The sequence below is a fragment of the Aptenodytes patagonicus genome, chromosome 5 (assembly GCF_965638725.1).
Source record: "Aptenodytes patagonicus chromosome 5, bAptPat1.pri.cur, whole genome shotgun sequence".
Taxonomy (NCBI): Eukaryota; Metazoa; Chordata; class Aves; order Sphenisciformes; family Spheniscidae; genus Aptenodytes; species Aptenodytes patagonicus.
Window position 1 is genome coordinate 14,979,552 of NC_134953.1, and position 23,830 is coordinate 15,003,381.

A 23,830-nucleotide genomic window follows, 5' to 3' on the forward strand; every position below is an offset into this window, starting at 1 on the left:
CAAGCTAGATATAGAAAAGTGAACAATCTCTTAAATCATGTTTTGACAATTAGCTAAGAACAGTGCTTCAATGTAAATTAAGGCTGCCTTCTAGTGCCTCTCTCCACTCCCATCATAATCCTATTCATCTACTTTTTTAGCACATCATAGCTTGAATTTTTCTTTAAATTCTCAATGCTACTGTCAATTACTGGAAACTCACTGTTACACAACATAGGAACTGCATTTGTAACCAAGTCTGCATGTTTTAATGTTAAGTATCCACATCTTAAAAGAAATGCTGCCAGTTTACAATACATAAACTGTGGCTGACAACATCATATCCAAGCCAACACATCACAGCTGCAGGTTAAGAGGAAGATAACAGTGGAGTTCAAAAACAAAAACAAAACAAACCCCAAAACCCAGCAGTGAGACTAGCTTTCATATACTGAAGAGGCACTGAAATAAAGCTATTGTCTATTATGAAACAAGGGACGGAACCATCCTTTTCTGACAGCACAAGACTTGACATAGCTGCTAATGTTTTAGCTAAATTAAACCTGGTAATATAAGATGAAAGTCATGTAAGCTTGTTTTACTCTGAGGAAGGTATTTATACATTTGTTTTCCATGTATCAATGATTTATTTGAAGTATCCCAGTCAAGAGACAGCTATCTACTTCATAGAAACAGGGATCAGACTAAAAAGCAGGTACAAAAACAGAACACTTATTTACAGTTAATTAAAAAAATAAAATGGTAGCTGGTAATGCTGACAAAGCATTTTTCCACATCCCTTTCTGCTCTGTTTTAAGTCTACTGAGAAACAGAAAAGGATCTTTTACTTGACAACATAAAAGTCTATTTAACATACAGCACCATAATCTGCAGGAGGTTTTTTTGTTTTCTGGTTTGTTTTTTTTGTGTTTGGTTTTTTTTTAAGTCTGTTAATACTTTGCAAGCTACAGCATATAAAAATGGGACAAAGGCAGGACATCTGGCAGGCCAATCTTTTGATCCAACTTTGCATCAATATATCACTATATACAGAGACCGAGGATAACCAAAGAAATTTATGGCTCAGTAGACAATTAGACATAAGTATTTCAAAACAGGGATCTGCAGTGAATATATCTCAGTTCAGTGATCTTAAAGGAGGCTTAGATTTGGGAAGAAACTGTTCCGTCATATCCTCTATTTTGTTCTTCTCCACTGTAGCTGCAGATTTGTTCTCTTTATCCTTTTTGTGACTCCTTTTGTGCTGGGATTTAAAGAAAACGTCCCAATGTTATCCATGTTAAGAGAATACAAAGAAATTAAAGACTACTTGCTCATGTACAATGCAGTATATAGTGTTTGGAGAAAAAAAACAACTTGGTAGAACTCCTGAAAAAGGTTCCTAATATTGCATTTACTAAAGAGATTTATTGTGGACTTCTGGAAGTTCAGCAGCTACTTTTAAGGGATCCGTGACAAGTAAATACAACCCCCCACACACCTCCAAGCCTCATATACCAGGGGTTTACACTGATACATTGGTAGAGCAAGAGGGTCAAAAGGAAGAAAGTAAAAAAATCAGTGAAGAATCAAGAATGCTAATATTTCTGTCTGGCCTCTAAGAAAATACTCCACATTAATGTCAACTTTTCCATTAAAACACATGTGTTAATATCTAGTAAGTTATGACAATGTTTTTCATGCAGGATTATTTGCTGAGGAGTTTTCTACTGTCTGTCCAGCTTGTCAGAAACCTGCATTATTTTATCTGCTGTTAACTGTTATCAGAATCTGCTGTTATTTTAGCTCAGGTTTAACAAAGCATATTCTACAGGATTTAAAGAAGTTGTGAGACTACACTAAATGATAGTAGGTGACTTTAGAGTACAGCACTATTATGGAACAATAATTTTTCTTCACTCTTAAATACACAGCTGTTTGGAATATCTGTGGAAATTACCTGGAAAAAGGGAATACCACCATTTGCATGGCAGCATATGTTTGTATCCACTAAGGATTTGTCCCTAGAAAGGCTTTCACTGGATTCTTGCAATCCTTCCTCCTCTTCCAACAGGTCCTAAAACAGAATTTTTCAGAAAAGTGTATTTAATGTCTGAATTTCCTAGGTGAATATACTAAGCATGATCAGATCTATAAGACACCGCACTTCCATTTTTGAAAAACAGAAATGAAAGTATCTAAATTATTAATGTCTTATTTTTCAAGATACCGTTTTTGTCAAAAAGCTCAGCACACATGACTCCAGGTACCCTGTAAAACACAAAGGCTGCAACAGCTCTGGGGTTCTAGTCAACTCTCCACAACGGCATGAAAAAACTCCTAAAGATGTGAAATCTTCATTGAAGAGCCTCTTTTAGCCATTCATACACATACCTGATCTGCATTCTCCTCCACCTCCTTTGTCACGCTGTTTAGCATAGCATCAAGCTTTAGTTGCTTTTGCCTTAATTGCTCCAGTAGAAGTTCCCGGGGTTCTGTTCTCACAAGTGTGACTGGATATAAGTAGTCTCTTCTCTGTGGAGTTGTCCCTTTAATGAAGATTGTACACTAATGAAAGGCACTATTAAACACTTTCAGCAATTGCTTTAATTACAGAACCTCAATTTTACATTAACTCAGTACAGAAATCATGCTTTGTTCAGTCATTCTTTGCGTGCATCTTAAAAAAGGTGTAAGGCTGCTAGTTATATCATGTCCCCATTAACCTTCACTTATGAATTCTGCCACTCAAATTGCTTTCTGTAAGACCATTCTGTCCCCGACCTACTTTAAATACCTGTTGGAATATCCACTTTAAGATCCTCTTGCAGGAAACCATTAACCTGAGTCAGTCCATGCTGTGCTTCCTCATTAAGTCCCAGCTTCTGCTCCAGAAGTATCTCCTGATCAACCTTTATCTGATCAAGAAGGCCATTTAGTACCTTCTCCTCAGCAGCCTTTTGTCTACCAATATGGTCGACAATTTCAGCTATTGCTTTATCACAGTTTTCTTCATATTTCTGAAAACAAACAAAACAAAAACCCAACCAAAAACACCAAGTTAACAGGAGAGTTAAGGTTCTGGCCTCTTTTCTAAGATGTGGTGCATGATTAATGACATGACCTGAAACGAAACAACTGAGAGACCTCAAATTGAGAAGTTTCAGTGCCAGTTTTACACTCTCGTTTCAAGAACTATCTTCAGAAGAAAGTCAGTTTCTTAGAAAGTACGATCATTTCAGAAAGCTACTCATAAGAATAAAGATGATGGCATCTGGTTCAGATCAGACTCCTCATGCTTCTATGCACAACCCTGCACAGAAGTAGGATATTCAAGTGTAAGTGAAAATCCTACAAGCACTAGAAGCTTCATGTATTTGTAGGGGAAAAGAAGGAAAACATGTATTTTTAGCTATTCCCATTGGAATGAAACTCCTGAAGTGTTCAGTAGGTATAACAGATACAGGGGTGTCCTGAGACTGCAAAATGCTTTTAACACTTAAGTTTTACTTTCTGAAATTTAGCAAAATGTTGGATTAGCGTATTTCGTTACCTATGGGAACAATAAAACAAGAAAGGTGGGAAGTTTGCAATGGAAATTAAAAAAATTAGAAAAAAATTCTTAGATAAGAGGCCAGAACTAGTAGCTACCTAAAAGGAATGCTTTCTCCCATAATGTCAATCCATCTGACCAATAAAGTCATTTGCATTCTCCAGAATATAGTCTGTATTTGATCATTGTGCAAATCTCCCAGGCACATTACTGGTCGACAAAGCTTCAGAATTAGAGATATATACTATCAAAAAGATGTAAAAAGCCCAAATTACAAATGGAAGTTAGCTGCATGGGATTAATCAAGACACTATTTTTTGAGGTTATTTGCACTTTAAGTTCAAAGTATTCCTCTGAAATTAAGCTTTTGATTTCCTCTAATTGCATCTATTTAAGCTGAGTAACATGAGTTTGCTGCGATTGAAAAAAACCCACAAATTTGTTCTGACTGTGAAAACTTTTTCTCCCCTACAAATTCTACTGTAAAAGTTTGTCTCAGAACGTTGTATTAGACTACAAATGACTATTGGTACCTTTTGTAAACACTGAAGTTGCTGTTTCTCATCACTGAAGGACAATAGCTGCTGATTGGTAAAGTCGACTATCTGAGCAGTTGCAAATTCACCCCATTTATCAGTATCCTGAGACACATTTTTGAGATTGCTGAGAAGCTGTTGACAGTGGTCAGTGGACTCTTCCAGCATCATCTTGTTTTCAGCATTTATAATTCTGAGCTCTTGAGAGAAATTATCCAGAGATGCAATAAATTTGCTGTGATTGGAAGTTGTACTGCTGACTAGGTCTGTAGTTTTCCTGCAACAACATATTTGTAACAGTTCAGAGATTTTGAAAGGTGGATTTTAACACATTCTACATTTAGAAATATGAGACCAGAACTAGTGAAGTAGTGCAGTTCTGTCAAACCAGTTAATTATAATGTTGTTACTCTAGTAAATTTACAAATTGCAGCACTCAGCAGTAGGTTTGTTAAATCCCTCCCCCCCAAAAAACAACCTCACAAAACACCACAAACTAAAAAACAACATTGGCAAGACCTTAGTTATTCAGTCTGGAACTGAATGAAGCATGCTGCAATAGATACACTATTATACTTCAAGCTAGGCCTTTATGGTATGAAGTTCTGAAGTCCAACCACACTGAGGGCCGTTCACCAGCATATTGCTCCCAAAACCATGGTCTCTTATCTGCAATACGCTCAAGAGACAAGTTTGAGGAAAAGCCTTGTAGAGCTACCTTTTACTCTGGGGAAAGGTGAACTATGATCTACATTCTGTGGCAGAACTCAGCTCTAACATACAGGTCTTGTCCAGAAGACTTTATAAGCATATAAATATGAAGAGCATTTAATTTTGCAGTCCTCTTCACACATAGTTTTATCTTGCATCAGTATACAGCAGAAGTAATGTGCTCCTTACAGGTGAACATTTTCTTGCACAGCAGTGACGGTGGTCTTCAAGCTTCCATTTTTTGTGAGTACATTAGTTAAGTTCTTCTGAGTCTCCTGAGCAAACAGGTCAAGCTGGCTTTGCAGTGAGGACATTAATTCGGCTGCACTCTATTTAAAAAAAAAAAAGTCATACATTTCACTGTTATTCTGCACTTTTTAACATTCTTAAAGGGTACTTGAATGACTTTATTAAAAATTCAGCAAATAAAAGAGCTTTGTCATCTAAAGCTGAAGGTACAATTTTTGTGTAGAGAATATATAGACACTTTGCTTTTGGAGATATATGTAAAGGCATATATACTGGACATGCTCGGTGCAAAGGTAAGTTTTGTTACCTTCCTACATAAGCTTCTTAAAGCAGCCCAAAAAAGGCTGAAAAGAATTAGGATCATCAAGTTACCGTCCTAACATTTCTTCTGAAGCAAGTACAATGGTTTACTGCTACAAAGAGTTTAAATCAAAGCAAGCAATCATACTTGGTGTTAGGATTTCTTCTTACTCTTAAGAATACCTTTGTATGTGCCAACCTCGTCATTTCCACTTCTTCTTTTAAATTCTCACAATCATTCTGAAGCTGAGCAAAAACACTGGCCGTTTCTTCTCGTAATTTTTTCAGAGTGAGAGAAAGATCTCCAAAGAAGGTATCCATTTCCTTTTTATGACCCTCCACCTTTGAAAAGAAGTTTTAAAGAGAGATATTTGTCTTTAGGTAAGAACTCGATACTTTTCCCTAGCATAATTTATATAGAAACAAACTCTACACCAAGGAAATTGTCAAAGGCACTAATAAAGTATTGTGCATAAAAAAAGGTAGAAAATAACACTTAGAGCAACCTGAAGTTAGACTGGAACTTGGTGGGGGCTTTTCCAAACACAAAATTTGGCATGTGAGGTAGACAAAATAGGAAGACATAGATAAGGTACTTGGTTAAGACAAGCAAGAAGAAAGAGCTGGTAAGCCATGGACTATTTGCTGTCTAAGTCTGAAAACCAATAAAAAGCCTCTAGACAAGGGGAGTTGATTTCACATGAGTTGTAACTGACAGAAGGGGGAAATTTTTCAGTCAGAGCAACAGGTCACCAAGAACAAAGATTTGTTTTTGACAAAATGGAAAAAAAGGAATGAAAGAGTGAGGCTGCATTTCTACATAAACGTTATGAGATTGACTAGAACTAAAAACCGAAGCAAAGGACTTTTTTTGCAAGTGCAGTGTTGTCTGCACTTATGGTTATTGTTAACAAGATACAGCATCACATTCCCCAGGAATCAAAGTGACTACAGAAGAAGTTTGGTATGACAGCAAGAGAAATTGGGAGCAATAAGACTTGTCTAAGTTGGTTATTTTAGATTTCTAAAATACAGGAGACTATATTAAGGATATTATCAAGTATTTGTTACATATAGCTTTAAGCATCCACGTTTTGTCATTCTTCTGTGGCATTTAGGTGAGCAGCTGTGCCAATATAGGTAACAAGAAAATACACCACATTCAGAAGTGGAAAGGAAGTCTGAAAGAGCTAAAATGTAGAACTCATGGGACAGAATAAAGGAGAAGAGGCCAGACCAGAAGTGGAAACACTCTGACACACTGCAGAAAAACGAACCAAAGGGTGATCTGTTGATTAAAAATAGAGAGCACAAAGGTAAGAGACAAGTTATGTGCATTACCTTGTCAGCCACAGCAGAATATTTCTTCACATTACTCTGAAACTGACAGTTTAGCCCCAAGACAAATTCTACCATTGGTGTCAAGCTATTTAATGCTCTTCCTAATCCAGATGTATGTTCCTCCTAGAAACAGTGGTAAAAAAAATTAAAAAAAAAAGCAAAAGCAAAACAGGATATGACTGTTCCTTCATCTACATTTGTAAGAAGCCATCCATATACATATCCATTTACTCTGCTATTACAGTATTTGCTATATAGTACATTACAGCTTGTGGCGGTGACATGGGATGGGAAGCGGGGAGGGACATAATCATGGCCAAGTGCTGAAGCAGAGACAGGTAGAGAGCATCAGAAAAAACCTATACAGTATTTACAGAACCCCTTTTGATTGAGAACAGTTTCATATATTTAAGTAGCATAAGAGTATGTAAATTTACTAACAATTAATCTCAGCAGCTCAGCTTTACAATCAAGTGACAGATTCTCATGTTGTGTTATTTTTTCAGACACGTGAGAAACTTCAGTAGACACCAATTCTTTAACAGAAGCAAAAGATGCTGATACAACTGATGCAAGAATATTAGCTGCTGAAGAGCTGGTAGACAGGAGGTCACCTACGAAAGAAATCAAGAAGCATTACAATTTTTTTTTTTTTTTTTTAAAGTTCCACTGTAAGGTAGGAACTCTTCATTGCTCATCACCTTATTGCCTCTTACAGCACAGGAAGGCTGTTGATCATCCCAGATACATTATTATTGGTGCAACTGTAATCATTACATTGCTTAAAATAAAGCCTCTTCCACTTACTAAACCAGATCCATTTTAGGAAACGGTCTTTGGTACTACTGTTGCAAAAATTCAGGATGACATACTGATACAGGTATTACACTTACCTATAAGACTCGTGTAAGATGTCAACATTTGTTGCTGCTTCAAACTGTTTTCACTAACTGAATCTTGTATTTTGTTGAACAAAACATTCATTTGTCCTGCAAACGTATGTTGGACAACAGCATTGTGTTGATCAACAGCCTTCTTACGGTCCAGTTTCGCATGGAGACCAGATACGTCTTTTGTAGTTTCTTCAACTGTATTAAGTAACTACAATTTTTTAAAGTTATTTTAGTCAGTCTTTAAACAAGAAGTCAAGCATATATTACATAAGGAAAACAACTGTTGTTCTGAGTTAAAGGAGAAGTTATCTTCCTAGAAAGACAGGTCCCTTTACATCATCAAGTTACAACTGTTCTTAATCCTGGTGTTATGTCATAGTTATATGTTATAGTCTTAGAGAAAAAGTTACCTACTAGACACCATTTGTTCTGACTTGGAAATTAAAGCATTAATAAAGGACATCCTCAGTATTTAAGGTATCATTTATCACAGAATAGTAACTGAAAAAATTCCTGACCACTTCAACTTTTTCTGAAAGATCTGACAGTAAATATATTCTTTAACAGTACTCAAGCAAGAGGTTTCCAGTACTAGTTCTGTGATAAATAATTTAAAATTCGAACATATAGTGGATTCTTGGTTTTGTAGTCAGCGTAAATAACTTCTGTACCCATTTCACTCACACAAACACTCCATAACCCACATGCAAAAAACTAGGCATCCCCTCGCAACCTTACAGGAATCTGAGTAGAAAGAAATTTTCATGTTGACTAAAGATACAAGTTTCATCATTCTGCAGTTTAAATAGCAGGACACTCTCTCTCCCCACATGAAGTCTGTTTCGATAATTATGACCAACCTACAAACACATCAAAACCATACCCTAAAATAGGTGACAGGGCAACAGTTTCCATTATTCAGTCAGTGAGTGTAAATTACTGCACACATCTCTGCAAAGCTTTTTGCTATTTTTCTACCCCAGTTACATATAACTTACTCTTTTGTAGGACCAGCCATATGTTTCTAGTAAAGAAAACTACTTATTCTGCAAAACAAGCCATGACAACAGATACTGCAAAGCACTGAAACTCTCATGACAAACTGGCCTGAAGGAAAGGTAGCTCCAGACCAACCAGCATGTTTAGCAGTCAACTGTCAATATTACCACAGAGAAAGTCCTGCAATCTTAACTAGCCTTTCATCATAGTATAATTTAGAGAGCTGATCCTAGTTTTCCATCTTAAATTCAGGTTTTGTCACACTCACATCATGCTTTAGCAACAATGATTTCCTTGAACAGACCATGAAACTCCTAAACATGGGAAGCTACTGTTACCAGTTAGGTGCAAAAACTGTGACAACCTTGCTAGCTGTGCCATGAAGTTTTTGTTCAGTGTTTTCCAAAACTGAAACCACATATTCTTCTTCAGCCAGATGAACCTTGGTTTCTTGCAGATCTTTTTGTGTTTCTTCCAGTTCTTTCTCCTTGATTTGCAGATCTGTTTTACACTGTTCAAGTTCATTTTTACTAACTGTGAATAGTTCAGTGATCTAAAGTGGAAGACAAACATCAATAGGGCAACACTGCTTTTTATAAGTTCAACAGTCCCGCTTCACGTATCTCAAATTATGCCACAATACCAGAAGGCAAGTTGTCATCTACCAATGTAGTTTCAGCTGTAAGGCTCAGAGGTCTTAAACCTAGACTATAGATTGTATAGTCTCTGTATTTGCTGAAAATATCACAAACCAACACCATTTTCACTCTAATAATCCCTTGCTTCCCCACTCAAACCACAAGACCAAACCATTGTTACAGCACAAGAAAAAAAAAATCCCACTAAACAAACCTAAGCAGATAGAATGAAGAGAGTCAGTAAAGCTAATTACACAGAGTAGTCACATATTCCAGCAAATGAGTATCTGCATTTCTTTTTAAGAAGCAGCTCCCATTTTCTGTGTAATTTGTTAATGGGAGCTCATCACCTTCTCCTCCCTCCCCTCATTCTTTGCTCCTAAGCAGGTATCTGTCAGCTGAGATACCACCATTTTACAAGCAGATTTTTGCTGAAAACTCAGCAAAGCAAATTAAAGGTAAAGTGGTAGACATTAAAACAGCTTTAAAAATTAATATTGCATCCTGTAACTTCACATATGGTATTTCAACTTCCTAACTTCAAGGACTAGGAAGCTTCCACTCTTGATTAATTAAGGAACTTGAACAAAAACTCTTCAGACTGTTTTTTTTCCTCCTTCCCCAAAGATTTCTTTCATTTTTTCGGCAGATTTAAGCCACAGTTGAGAAACATCACTTACTCTTTTCACTTCTTCCTCCATGACACTGATTTTGTCAATATACTCTGCAATTTGTTCTTCCTGAACCGTCAGCTTTCCATTAAGGGCTCTCAAGCAAGGATTAAAACAAATAAATTAGTCAAGTAAGAGCTGATTTCAAGATTATCTACTCTTTTTATACTACATATTTAGTAATTTCGAAAAATAAAGTATTGCTAACTTCTGTATGAAAAGCAGCTAATTTTCACTTAATGCAGAAAGGATTTACGGCAATTTTCCATTTTAAACTTTCTGTGTAAACTAGCCCTCTTACAAAGTGAAGTAAACTATATCAAGTTTGCTCTCCTATATGAGCTTCCACTGAAAGAAAGGCTGCATGGTGTAAATCTGCATTCTGGCTATGCTTATGGTAAGTTCCACATATAAATAAAGTCCTCAGTGCAAACCTACTCTTAGGCTTCTATCTGTGTAATAATTATTCCTAAAGAACAAGTTGACCAGTCAGTTAAATTCTCCTGACTATCTTCAATTTTCTGGTGTGAAACTAGATCTGAAAGCATTTCTGTATAAGGATGGGTACCAGTATCTGAGATTTGTTGTTAGTCATTTCATAGAAATTTTGAAGACATACTCATAATTTTCAAGGGAAATATAGACTCCATTTTTTTCTCGTGCAGCAGCAAGATCTCGCTTCAGACGCTCAATCTCTTCAGTATATTCCTGCATAAAGAAACAATCACATGTAAATCTGCAAATTTCTACTTTGCTTTCAAGATTTAGCTTAACAGATACTTCACAAAGATGGTGCTCTATGGAAGTTTTGCATAAGCACAGGAGCAAAGCACTTCACTTCTGTTCCAAGTAAGTTCAGTATAGCAACATTTAAATTCATACCATTGGATATATGTAGAACATTGAAACCTCCCATTTGAATCGTACTTGGTTGCATGTAACAGCTTACAATGGGAATTGCAGCTTCTTTAGTAGCAGTCAGCTACTTTATATTGGCTCTTCATTCACACTTACTGACAAGTTCACTTTAATTCAGGCACTTTCTAGGGAATGAAGCTACTAATACACCAAGTCCAGGAAAAAACCACCCAGTGTCATTTAGTGGTTCTCCACTAACTTGTAAACAGGTAATCCATACACAGAGTCATAGGCTAGTAGCAATAGCCCTCTCTAGCTTTACTCTTAGCAACAGTTTCAGTATCTGCAAGGTGACTAATGTTGTACCAGTAGAGCAGCTTAGTTTGAAAGCATCAGTTCAGTGATTAAAATCACCTCAGAAAAGTACTGCTACTAGTTATAGCTTCTCCACAGCTTCGTAATTCCTGCAGAGCAAAAACTGTGTTAACAGAATCAAACCTAACCTGTAACTTAATTTGTGAATATATATGTCTAGCTTACCTTAATAAGAGCTTTTTTTGTTAGCTTCTGATTAACTTCAGGCTTGTTCATTATGTTCTTTGCTCTGTGGGCATATTCCAGTGTACTCAATGTTTCCTGGGATAAACAGATGTAACACTAGGTCAAGCTGAGGAGTTAACTCATATTTTTGTATCATTTGCAAAATACAATATCTATTTTAGGAATCGATTTTCAAACTTAAATTTACCTCAAGATTTATTGATGCAGGAGAAACTGTGGCAATTATTGATGTTTTTGTTCGTCCTCCAAGAGAGTCTTGAAGGATTCTTGTGAGTTTAGATTCCCTGTATGGAATATGTGGGGCTCTTTCAACTAGAGCAGTAATAACTCTTCCTAGTGTCAGGAGAGACTGGTTGATATTTCCAGCTTCACGGGCTCTTTTGTCAACTGCCCCAGATCGACCAATGTTTTCACTTCCTGCAAGATCAACCTGAAAGACAAGGGGAAGGGACATGCTTCTGTCTCAAATCACCCTGAAGAATGCTTGCCTCAGTGTTGCAGAATGCAACACACATGAACTAGCTTGAGTTGTTCAGGAGACATTGGGGTGACAAATGAGACAGACATTTCTCAGAGTGACAAATATATTCATATCACTTTATGAAAGAATGATTTTTCCCCTTATTGAATAAAAACCCATCTTAGATTCACAAGAGAATGAGGTCAGATTATTCTACTTTATTACTTTAAGAATGTCATCAATGAAATTTAGTTTGAATACTTACCAAGTTTAGCTTCCCAATTTTGACAAGTTCTTCTCCATCTACTGTCGTTTCTTTCATATGGATGGTAATCGAAAACACAGAGTGGGAACGGCTACAAAAGAATTCAGTTTCAGACAGACATCCCATTAAAGCCAAATGATCTGCTTGCTACACGGCACTGCTGCAAGTTAGGTATCCGTGCTCTTTTTAGGGAATAAACCAGCTTGTAGATTTTTTTATAGTCAGTACACTAAGAAGAGTTTTAGAGAATGTGAGATTAAGAAATTTAGTTTTCTTTATTCAGGCTAAGAAAATCAGCAAGTAGCTGAATCCAATATTAAAAATTTAGAAGTCCAATTCAGTTTTCATTCAAAACAGTAGCACAGTTTAGGATGATTTTAGCTTGAGCTTATTCCTTTAATAAGTTTTTACAATAGGAAGCTGACATATATAGAAAACCATACACGTCAAATTACACCAGCTTGATCATTCATAAAACAGTTCAGGCAGAATGAATTCTCTAAATTCCCTGTAATTTCAGATGAAATTAGTTCTGTGTTCCAATCTGCAGGAGCCAAATACCCATTCCCTTGCACCAGCAGGCAGATGCGCTCAGTATATCTTTAATTTAAAATATGACTTGGCAGGGTGTTCCTTGCTTATTGCAACACTGGACCACTACTTGTTGACAGTGACATAGATATCACATCTGCAGTTCAAGAATGAGAAATCAGTAATAAACAACGATACTTTTGACCAAGGTGTCTCTACTAGATTCTGACTACAAGCTGCAATCATATGAAGTAGCCTGCGCTGCCATACAAAAAAAACCCCTCAACCTCATCCCCAACTACCACAATCCACTTTGCAAGTTTTCAGAAGCTGGGGTTTGAAAAAAGGATCTTGTGTCGACCTGTGAAAGACAGATCTTAGCAGTATTTTGAAATTCCAGCTTCAGTAACAAATCCTAATATACCATTTGCTACTGCTGGTGAGGAAAGAACACTTGAGACTCTTACACCAAGTTTTTATTTAGTAAACAGGACTGGCATAAAAACCCAACCACACATAACAGCTAGAATAAAGACAACCTACCTCTCTAATACAGGTATATCAGCTAAACATCTTCCAAACTTGAAAGGACTACAGCCTTCTTTTTGAAGATGTACAATATCTACTGCAGCGAATATTTATCTTGTGCTAGTACATACAATGTATTTCAGTTACATATCTGTCAGACTGTCTTTTGTTTCCATAGGCATAGAAAGCTTTGAAAAAGTTAACTTAACTTCTTAACTTTGAGTTATAATTAAGTTGCAATATTCTAGATGCCAGATTAAGAATATTCTGCTACTTATCTCTCAGCTAGAGTTAGGTGGAATGCCAGGGCTGCTGTTCCAACTAGACACTGAGTATTAACAAGGAATATATTCATAACAAAGCATGCAAACTCTAAACAAGAGGGGAAGCCTACATAAAAAAATCATGCAGAGAGAAACAGCTTGCCCATTTTTAAGATGAGAAGCATTCAGATTTTATAATGCCTCTTCATACACCTATTAGAATCACCCCACAGGATGCGATACAGAAGACATTCTAACTATGGCTTTCTAACCCACATTTGGCAATCTGAACTGTGATACACAATCTCAAGATCATGCCAGGTTTGCACTAGCTTCGACATCTTTTCTTCGGTAAGATCCTGTTTAATAAAACAAGAACAAAACAAAGTTTCTGAAATGGGGAAGATTTGTACCTGGAATATGCATTCATGTAAGTAGCTGCAGTCGTTCTTTTTGCTGCACCCCTTTCCAGGATTTGGTAGACTTCATTTTTGTTGTGTACAGTTACTTCTTCCAAGCCTTTAATAATTACACCCCTCTGTCAGAAAATAATGCATACTTACTATACATCTCTCAACAATCCTGAAAGCCTTAAGATAACAAATTTTGGAAGACAGCACTAACCTTGTTTCGAGGGTCATCAAACATCTGCAGTCTTTCTCCAACATCAGGAGTAGGATTCAGAAGATCAAAAAGCTCCTCATTATAGATTTCCAAAAGAGAGACTTTCACGGAAAATTCAGTACCATTCTCTGTGAGTTTTTCAAATATTTGATGCAATGTACGGGGTATTATACCTGCTAGTGGATCCTATAAATTAAAATGAAGTATTTAATACATAAATGTACTGAAAGAGATTTGGGGGGGTGGGGGTGGTGGAATTTCAGCTAAATAGTCTGATTTGATATAAGCAAGAATACCTTGGACAAAGGTCATCTTCCATATAAAGATCGCCAAGGCTTGTATGCATGCATTAAAGATGTAAAGTTTTGATTTTCATATAAGTGAATGAGACCATTTGTTAATTTACAAACATTTAAGGAAAGTCAGCTTCAGGATTTGAAAGGCATCAACTTTAGGTTTTCTTTAGCCTTCTGCAATTTCTAGCTTTGAACTATAGTACAGACAAGAGAAATCTCAGAGCGAAAAATATACCTCTTCCCAAGTATATTCCTCATTGGGTGACCGCTCCCCTTCCATTGTGAAGGTCTTACCAGTACCAGTTTGGCCATAACTGTGAGAATAAAAAATTAAAATGCAAACAAGAAACTAAAATTCAAATAAAATTTCCTAATAGTAAAAATTGGCTCACTTACGCAAACACTGTACAGTTGTAGCCCATAATAACTTCATCCAAAATGGGACACACAACACTCCGGTATACATCGATTTGCTTTGCCTGAGCTCCAAAAACCTGTTGAGGCAAAGACAACACATCCCATTTATCTGTACAGTAATGTATGGCATCACACAGTACAGTAATAAGACCATATTAGAGAAATGTACTAGCTTGTTTCTAGAAGTCCCCAACTTGACAAGAGTTACCATATCAAATGTGTAAGTCTTTCTTGACATCTTATCTGTCACTCCTCCAGTGCGGACACTAACTTCCTTTCTTGCTTGATCACAGTCTACAACAGCATAGGAGCTTGCTTTACGTTCTGAGGCATTAAAAGGCCTAAAAATACAAGAATTAAGAATACCGGATTGATATCATTGCTAATAAGAACATAAACTGACAAAGCAGTAATATCATTCAGTTTAAGGGTCCAGAATAGTATAATTGGGTAAAAGGAATATAAAGCCTTTAACTTAATCTGTTTCATAATTGTTTAAGGAAAAACTGCCACAATTTGGCAGTTTCCAGACCTTGTTTCTCCTTCCACCCACTGCAGGACAACTCAAGTATCTATAGCTTTTAGTTTGTTTACATATGTATTAGAAAACATTGTTCAGTTGCAGGGGGGTGGAAGATGAAACATACTAAATAGTTATATAAACAAGAGCCTTCAAACAAGGAAAAACTTATACATAAAAGTTAAGGCAATAGCGAATCAAACTAACTAACTTCAAAAATTTCCTTTTTTATTTTTCATTTACACAAGCAATGAAGCCTACATCTTGCACTGATGACAAAACACTCTAAAGCACCAGAAATACTAACAGACCCTACTAATAGCAGAACAGTAGACAGCAATACCAGAACCTTTATAATGCTGATGCATTTGAATAGAATTTGTGAATTGCGAATAGAATTTAGTAAGACAGACAAATAAATCATCAGATTTTTGGGAAAAAAAGTCAACATACCTTTTTACTCTGATTGAGTTTTAAGTAAGGTTTAGTAGAGGTATAATAAAAGTTTAGAAACTTGATGGTGAGCATTTTGTTTCATCACTAAGTTAATTTAAACCTGGTGCACAGAATTTTCCTTGAAGGGGTGTTTGCAACAATTTCTCCCAAAAAGCATGGAAATGACCATGGGCTGAAAACTAAAAGCATGAAATGCTATTTTATTACTCATTTAGTAGTGCCAACTGCACTGAATGTCTATGCTACCTGTATAGTTGACGTGAATGGTCAACTTGAAAATAGAACTTCTATAACCTTAGTAACCTCTAAAATATTTTGGCAGTAGAGGCACTTCAGATGCTGTCTCTTTAAATGATGTTAAAAAAAAATACCACAAGCGCATGGCATCTCGAGTTTCCTGACTATTCTGGCTAACATTTCTTCCTCAACATATCACTGAGGCCGAAGTGTTAGATTCTAAACAGACCACTTGAGGCTTTGGTGCAAGACTGATCGGTGACAACAGATGATCACTAAGATCTTGTTCACAGGGGCAAGTTACAGCTTCAGTTTTGCTGCTTTTAAAATAGTAGGAGGCTGAACAATGAATATATTCTGCTCTGTAATGATATAACAGCGAACCAGTCAAATGCAGGAGCCTACGGTACGATAGCCCACAACTGTGAGATTAGAGGAACAATTGAGATCAGCTGGAGCATACAAGCAGATCATCGCCACGCACCACTAGACAAGCAGCAACCTGGTATGCCATGGTGACATTCGATCACAGGTTCACCCCCTTAGGTACGAAGCATATTAACATGCATAATAACAATGCTAATGCATGCATTTTGAGTTTCCAAATTCATGTTTTACCAAAGCATAGTAAATGTGTTGCTTGAAAAGGGTTTTGATAAGCTCAGACACATCAGGTTTTGGAACCAAATCTGGAAGCAAATTAATACAATTGCATCTACCTATCTGTAAGATAAGTAGAACCTGACTGATGCAGAAGAAAAAGGGAAGGTGAAAGGAACATTTACTAGCTCAAACACACTGAAGCTCTATTAAAAAAGAAAAGCTGTACAAGAGGCAAGAGCAAGGGCGAGATAGAAAGTTTGTAGGTGTTAGAGACTAAATCTTGACATAAGGCTTAGTCTATGAGTTGCAACAAAAGCAAAACACTACACCATGGACAATCCTGATGCTACTGTCATATTGAGCATTATATTTAATTAAAATATACAGTGATACTTAGTGAGGCTATTCAAGAACAATTGAGACTAATCAGATGAAAAAGGAAAATGATTGCTCTTGACAGTGTTTCAAACTCAATTGCTTCAACAAAGTTATTCTTCTTTTGCAATAGCCTTGATTTACATCAACGCTTTTCACCAATCCCATAACATTTGTTTCAGCAGCTTTTTAGTTGTGTTGCAAAAATAAAATAGCTTTTAATTTCTATTTTCATTGTGCATCTGTAAAAGTAGAACTTCCAAGCATGAGGATATAATGATTGCAAAAGGCATTAATAACAATAATATGTAAGCTAACATTTGCAGTTCTGGCTCAAAAAAATAAACTTCCAAAGGTATTTTTCAACACTATTCTTAACCCGTTAGCGGTATTACAGTTTTAACAAGTCTTTAAGGTCACCTCAAAATAACAAAGAGAACCTAATTTTATGGCACATGAAGTTTGTCATATTATACCAAAAACTAAATTCATCTCATCAACCAAGGTAGTTGGTCATTATTACTTAAGAAGTTGACCCCCATAGCTTTTCAACTGAATTCGGAGAGTCTGCATCACTGAAGTTATACGAAAGATAAACGAAAGCAGGTGTAGCAAAAAATTTATTAGCTGTTAAATCGTAGTGGCTTCCCACAGAAGCTCATAGAAGGTAAAATTATATTTTTTTTTTTTTTTATTATTTGTCTTGACTATCAGTCATACTAATTCTCATCCAGCTCTTCTTAACCTTCCTACATAGCTTCATACTGGGTGTGCACTGAATCAAGTTCGGAAATTGCAGCTTTTTTGAGCCGTAAGAGATTGTTCACAGCAGCGTTAATTTTGCGGAAGTGCCGATTATCGCTGCTGGCTACGCGGGTCCGCCGCGCAGCGCATACAGTTAACGCCTCGGACAGGCATTTTTAAAGCGCAGTAACGAGCGCCGTTCGGATGTAACAGCGGGCTCTTTAATAACGATATACTCGGAGAGATATACCGCAGTTCCCTTTCCCCGGAGCCGCTGAGTAGCACCCGGGCAGAGCCGCGGCCTGCACGGCGCTCCCTCGGCTCCCTGTCACACGACGGCGGCCTGGGCTCGCCGGGCTCCCCGAGGGACAGCGCAGCAAACGTTTCGGACCGAAGTCCCAGAGGGACTTACGAGGAGGCACCTCACGGGCTCCCCGCGGGCCCCTGCTGCGGGCCAACCCGGTGCGGGGGGAAGGGGGGATGGATGGGGAGGAAGGGGCAAGCCGCCGCGCCTACCTGCACCGCACCACCACCTGGATGTTCTTGCCTTTCTCCTCCTTCTTAGCGCCACCGCCGCCCTGGAAGCTGAGGGAAGCCATGGCGGGCGTCGGCGCGAAACCTGTCGGGGGGAGAGAGGCGAAACGCTGACCGCGTTGCTCCGGGGCGCCTGGGGCTCGGGCCAACCGCCCGCCCTCCCGCCGCTCACCTCAGCCGCCGCCGCGCTCCGGCCAGGGGCGCGCGCTCCGCCACCGACTTTGAACCGCGCACCTCCTCCCGGCTCGGCCAATCAGCGGGAGGCCGCGGGGCACCATGGGACTGATTTTCAAATCCTGGTGGTGACGCGAGGGCACGGCGGAAGCGGCGGTGCCGCCCCGTCCCGCCGGGAGCGCGCTGCATGCTGGGGGCTGCAGTCCCCCGTCGGTCGCTATCACGTGACTGAGTGACGGTGGGGCAGGCGGCGGCGGGCCCCCCGCCGTCCCTGGCAGCCGGGCCCCCGCGGGCAGCCGCGGCAGAGCAGGCAGCACGATGAAGCGAGTTAGACCGGACGGGTCGCGGGATGGCACGGGAAGGCGGATCCCGCGGGGGGGCGGGCGGGCGCCACGTTTGCGTTCCAGCGTCTGACCTGGTCCCCCACACTGCTGTGACGTTCTACCTGACGTCAAGCTCGAACCTGCTGTGCAGCTATTTTTCACCACCGCTACCGCGCGCGCTCACGAGGGGGCAGCAGGGAAATGTACGGCCTCCTTTGCAGCTGCTGCTGAACATCCAGGTACTTGCGGGCATCCAAACTTCTCACCTCGGTTATCTTTCTTCAAGATTCACGTCATCCTGGTAATCTTTCATCACAGGTCAAGCCCTCTGGCCATCCTTTCTTCTATCCCCACTGGCTCTCCAGTTAGTCCACGTTTCCTTTAGACATCACGTTCAAAATTAGACAAGAACGCCTAGCCAACGCCTGGTGGAGTGGAAGCATTACTTCGCCTGTTTTTTTCAAAAAAAAACCCCAAAACCCACCCTATTTCTGTTTACACGGTGGGGCACAGCATTCACCGCTCCCCGCAGGGCACCTCGCTGTCCCCTCGGCCAGTGGTGCCCCACTGCAGCTTGCCACGCGTTTGCAGCAGAACTGCCAGGCCAGGCAGCTTATCCCCCAGCCGAGCGCTCCGCTGGCCCTGCTGCAGAGCTCTGCTCCGGCCCCTCTGCGCGTTGTGCGTGCTTTAACTCAGGCTGGTCTCCAGCCCAATTCATCACCACCACTCTGAACCCTACACCTAACTTTCAACATGTCTACAGGCTGGTACTGCCTGCTCAACGAGTGGGAAAATCCTGTGTCACAATGAAAATAAATAGTTAAAGGCTCAGGACAAAGCACTGCGGGTGCACCACATGCACCCTTTTATTTTGAAACTAGATCACATGAACCACTCACCAAATACAAGTTTGCATCCTCTCACTAGCAGTTTAATTTACATCACCCTAGCTTCCCTGTGAGAGCTTCCTTTGAGACGCTATTAAAGGCTTTGCTAGGCGGAGATCTATGACAGGATAACAGGTCTTGTGGGTGTAGAGAAGATTTAACTGGTCTGACATGCTTTGTTCTCAACAAATCCGTGCTGGCTCCTACAGACTGTCATACTGTCATCTACCTGTTACGGCCTACAGTGCTACCGTGTTTTGCTGTTGTTCTAGGGCCTTCCCAGTTGCTGAAATTCGGATTAGCCATCTATAATTTTGGAGGTTCTGCCCCCCCCTTTTTTTTTTCTTTTTTAAATTGGCTGCTTTGAAACACCTCCTCCATGAGTTCTTAAAGTTAATAACAAATGAATCCTAACCTGTAAGGCTTGCGGTAATTTTTCTGACGGTCACACGAAGCAGCATCACATTATGCTCCTCTACCATTTATCTCAAAAGTTAGAACAATGTCAGAGCCAACCGATCTTATACTAGGCATGAAGAATGGGATCTCAGAAATACACACATTATTTTTGTGGAAAAGGACACAAAGTGTTGGATTCCTAGTCTGCTGTGAGCAGAAATTGATTCAGAAAACATTAACATTCAACAAATTTGTCTGCCATTCTAAATATAGACTGATGATGAGACAGGACAAGAGCTACAAAATCTTTATAGTGATTAATAACAATTTTCATTTCCAGCCTTTCTAAGTGAGTATTTTCTGTTTGCTCCATGTAAGACTTTACTGCTTGCATGCCACTGAAAACAATACAATCTTAAAGTAGATATAGCATATATTACATGAAAAGAAAACTGCTTTGCAAGGACAGACATTTGGAAGTCAGTAACTGCCAGATGAATTACTGCCCTTCAAACATCAATTTTTAACCTTTTGGCCTCAAACCTAGAAATAAGGCAATGATTCTGTAGAAAAAGCTTGTAAGAAAACACTTAAAATTTATATGCATAGACAACTAAGGAATCTGTATTTTCAGTCTTAGAGCTTAACTTTCCAACCAAAATGAGTTTGGTGGATTGGTATTACTAAGACATGCTATTTTTTTTCCCTCTAATGAAACACTAAAAATCACAATAATACATTTTGTTTCAGTTAAGTGAAGACTTAACCAAGTGGGAAAATGAATATAAGATAAAAGCGATATCCATTGCAAACATATTGAGACCACCCTTACTCTTACTTGCTTTTTGTATTCCATATATATGCTAAGAGCAAAAATAATTTGTACAGACAATTGTGTAGGAGCGACTGCTAGACTGAAAAGTCAAATGCAGGTATGCGAATATACTGAATCTTTACCTTTTGCTCTATTCTCCTTCATACGGATCATATAAAAGAAGGTGTTCCACAAGAACACAAGAAGTCTTGTCTTCCCATTTCTGCCTGTTTGTTCTTTTCTTGTATGAAAGTGTAACTTGCATTAGTCAGAATTTTGCTCAAAATACAAACATGTCTCTCACAAACATAGAAAAAGAGATCATTCAAACCTGCATTTAAATAAAAGGAATCTATTTAATTCTTGGGAGTTGAATCTGGCCGATAGCTATCTTTGCCATAGCTGTGGTAAGTAGAAAACATGTATTCCTCGTAATAAGTTAGCTTAAAAAATGCATACAGTTTAATAGCTGCAGCTCTGTTTTACAAGGTCAATTTACAGCAAGCATAGGTCGTACATTTTCTTAGACTAGGTAGAGCCTAAAGATACTAATACACTATAAACACAAACTGAGTGACAGGGAGCTAGCATTTCACAAGCAATAAAAATAAAGAGGAGAAAAAAGAAGCAAGAATACTTAGGATAGTCTTAACAGTGGTTAGGAGAATGACCTTTAAGAAGGCATGTATGTAATTTGTGACATGTTTTTTTTTTAAGAGAGACAAAAACATTACAGAAAAATAAATTACATAATAATACACACAACTGCCAATGTAACGACTTCAGTAGAGATTACTAATCCCCACTTACTGATCAAAAAGGACAATTTTTCCCTAAAGCTTGCCAAGAAGTTGTTGTATTATAGTGATATTCATAGACAATGCATGTCTCAAAAAAAAAATAATAATCAGTGTTTTCCTAGGATTTATATCAGATGACCTGGGTAATTATAGGTATGCAGTACCTAAAATTGTTGACACTAAACATGATTAGCTAAGAATTAAGAAAGGTTATCATAACGAAGAGATATAATTAATACAAATTGTAAGTTTGGATGAGACTTCTTCAAGGCTTAGTAACACTTGTTTTGATTACCAACATGCTACACAGTGTATGAGCTGTATTGAACATGTGGAGAGTTTAATACTGTTTAATATTATCAGTGACATAGGAAAAATTTACTGATTAATTGCATATTCACATTAAAGGGGAGATGACCTGCACCTCAGATAAACATAAAGCAATTTCTAGCCGTTGAACAGCCTGTCCAGCTGGCCAGTAATATTCTAAACACTGTGTTGTCCCCATACAGGAAGTTAAACAATAAGGACTTACACACACACTGTACTGGTATATTCTCAGCGGAGGACAGGGTTCTCCTTCAGCCAAAGTAACAAGATAATTATTTCACTGTTAAAAATGAAAGATACAATGCAATAAAATAACTACCTTATTGTTAAAAATTAAGGACTCAATGCATATATAACATGATTAAAACCAGAATTGGTTTCAACTAACTAGGGAAAATACACAGAATAAAGGATCTCTTTTTTCTGCACGTGTGCCAGATCACCGTCCGACACAGACACAGATGGTAGCACTTTTACATCTTTTTATAGTTATAGTCACCATAATAAAAAATTAACACCACACGTAGGGGGGTGTATGCATTTGTGTAATTAGCTCAGAGTAAAGCTAATAATTTTCCATATGCTTACCTATTTTCAGTTAAGGCATGCAGCTGGATGACATCCTTTACACAAAAAGAAAAGAAACAATGAATGGGAAAATTGGAAACATATAGACTTGACAGGACCCACTGAAGTCAACAGGAAATGTCTCCTTGGTTTCTCATTATCTTTTGACTTTAATATTTTAAAATGTAATTCATTCAGTATTTTTATACGGAGAGCAGGCAACAGACAATCTTTTTTCACATATGCTTTGTCATGAAATTGCCACTATTTATTTTGGAGTGGAAATAACAATCATAAGCTATCCTTTCTTCAGCCTGAGGCCAGTTTGCTACAAAGCCCTTTTATATACAATTACAATTTGAATTTAATCCAGAATTTTAGCTAGGTGGAAAAATATGCTTCCATTAGAAGCATATCAAGACTGTACTTAGAGTTTTACACTTGCTGCCTCTTAGCTTTCAAGAGGAGTATAAAATACTGGGTTTATTATAAATTATTTGTAACCTGCCTACTTTGAGGATCACTTTCCCTGCACCGTACAGTTATGTCACATATCCTGAAGAGGGATCTCCACACTGCTACTCCATAAGGTTTCTTCATGGGAATTTTTGAATAATTTCCACACTTACTCTAAATCATACTTAAGTCCATTTGATCTTTTACGCTGAGGGTGGTGAAACACTGGAACAGGCTGCCCAGAGAGGTGGTGGATGCCCCATCCCTGGAAACATTCAAGGTCAGGTTGGACGGGGCTCTGAGCAACCTGATCTAGTTGAAGATGTCCCTGCCCATGGCAGGGGGGTTGGACTAGATGACCTTTAGAGGTCCCTTTCAACCCAAACTATTCTATGATTCTATGATTTTGGGCAACACCTGTTTTTCCACTAGGGCAGATGAAGAAGGCAGAACTGAAAGCACCAAATGTCTATAAGCAATTAAAGTTTCATGGGGAAGAAATCTCAGTTGCTGACTACACCGAGAAAGGAATTTTTGCTTAAAGTCCTCTACTTTTGCTGATGGTGGTGTATTAAAAATTTCTTTAAAACATGGAAAAGATATCCGAAATTGTGGATGAGTGTAATTTTGGCTAGTATAAACTGAAACAGAGAGGGGTTAGATTATAAGAACACAATCTGCTCTTGAATAAACATCAGTGCCCAGTGCCATTGAATAGCCGCTAAATAAGCTTACAGTGGATAAAATAGGTGTAAAGTACAGTAGGTGTGACCTCTATTGCACACCTCTGCTGCAATAGTTACGTTAGATGCATGAGGAGGTATAATCTTTCATCACCACAGCTACAGAAGCAGAAGCGCTTGCTTTAGGTGCAACTATTAGCAGACCACCACAGTTTTGCTCGTGCAGTCTACTTTGCTTTCCCAGGATTGCCCCTG

The 23,830-nt window shown here is 38.4% G+C and overlaps 1 protein-coding gene across 2 annotated transcripts; it reads right to left on the reverse strand.

Moving 5' to 3' along the window:
* Window positions 1-839: 839 nt before the first annotated feature.
* Window positions 840-18,361, reverse strand: KIF11 (kinesin family member 11). 2 transcript variants are annotated; one of them, XM_076338782.1, is made up of 23 exons: window positions 18,315-18,361; window positions 18,125-18,227; window positions 14,882-15,014; window positions 14,653-14,750; window positions 14,492-14,570; window positions 13,961-14,146; window positions 13,750-13,874; window positions 12,015-12,105; window positions 11,477-11,719; window positions 11,269-11,364; window positions 10,490-10,578; window positions 9,880-9,967; window positions 8,926-9,114; window positions 7,563-7,770; window positions 7,111-7,283; window positions 6,670-6,792; window positions 5,512-5,670; window positions 4,969-5,108; window positions 4,066-4,345; window positions 2,777-2,999; window positions 2,374-2,528; window positions 1,940-2,056; window positions 840-1,243 (listed from the first exon to the last, which is right to left on the reverse strand). In XM_076338782.1, exons 2-23 carry the CDS (start codon window positions 18,205-18,207, stop codon window positions 1,118-1,120), a joined length of 3,204 nt encoding a protein of 1,067 aa, XP_076194897.1. In that variant the 5' UTR covers window positions 18,208-18,227; window positions 18,315-18,361; the 3' UTR covers window positions 840-1,117. The 2 variants fall into 2 exon arrangements, with proteins under 2 accessions (XP_076194897.1, XP_076194896.1); XM_076338781.1 differs by having other exon boundaries at window positions 5,500-5,670.
* Window positions 18,362-23,830: the final 5,469 nt, after the last annotated feature.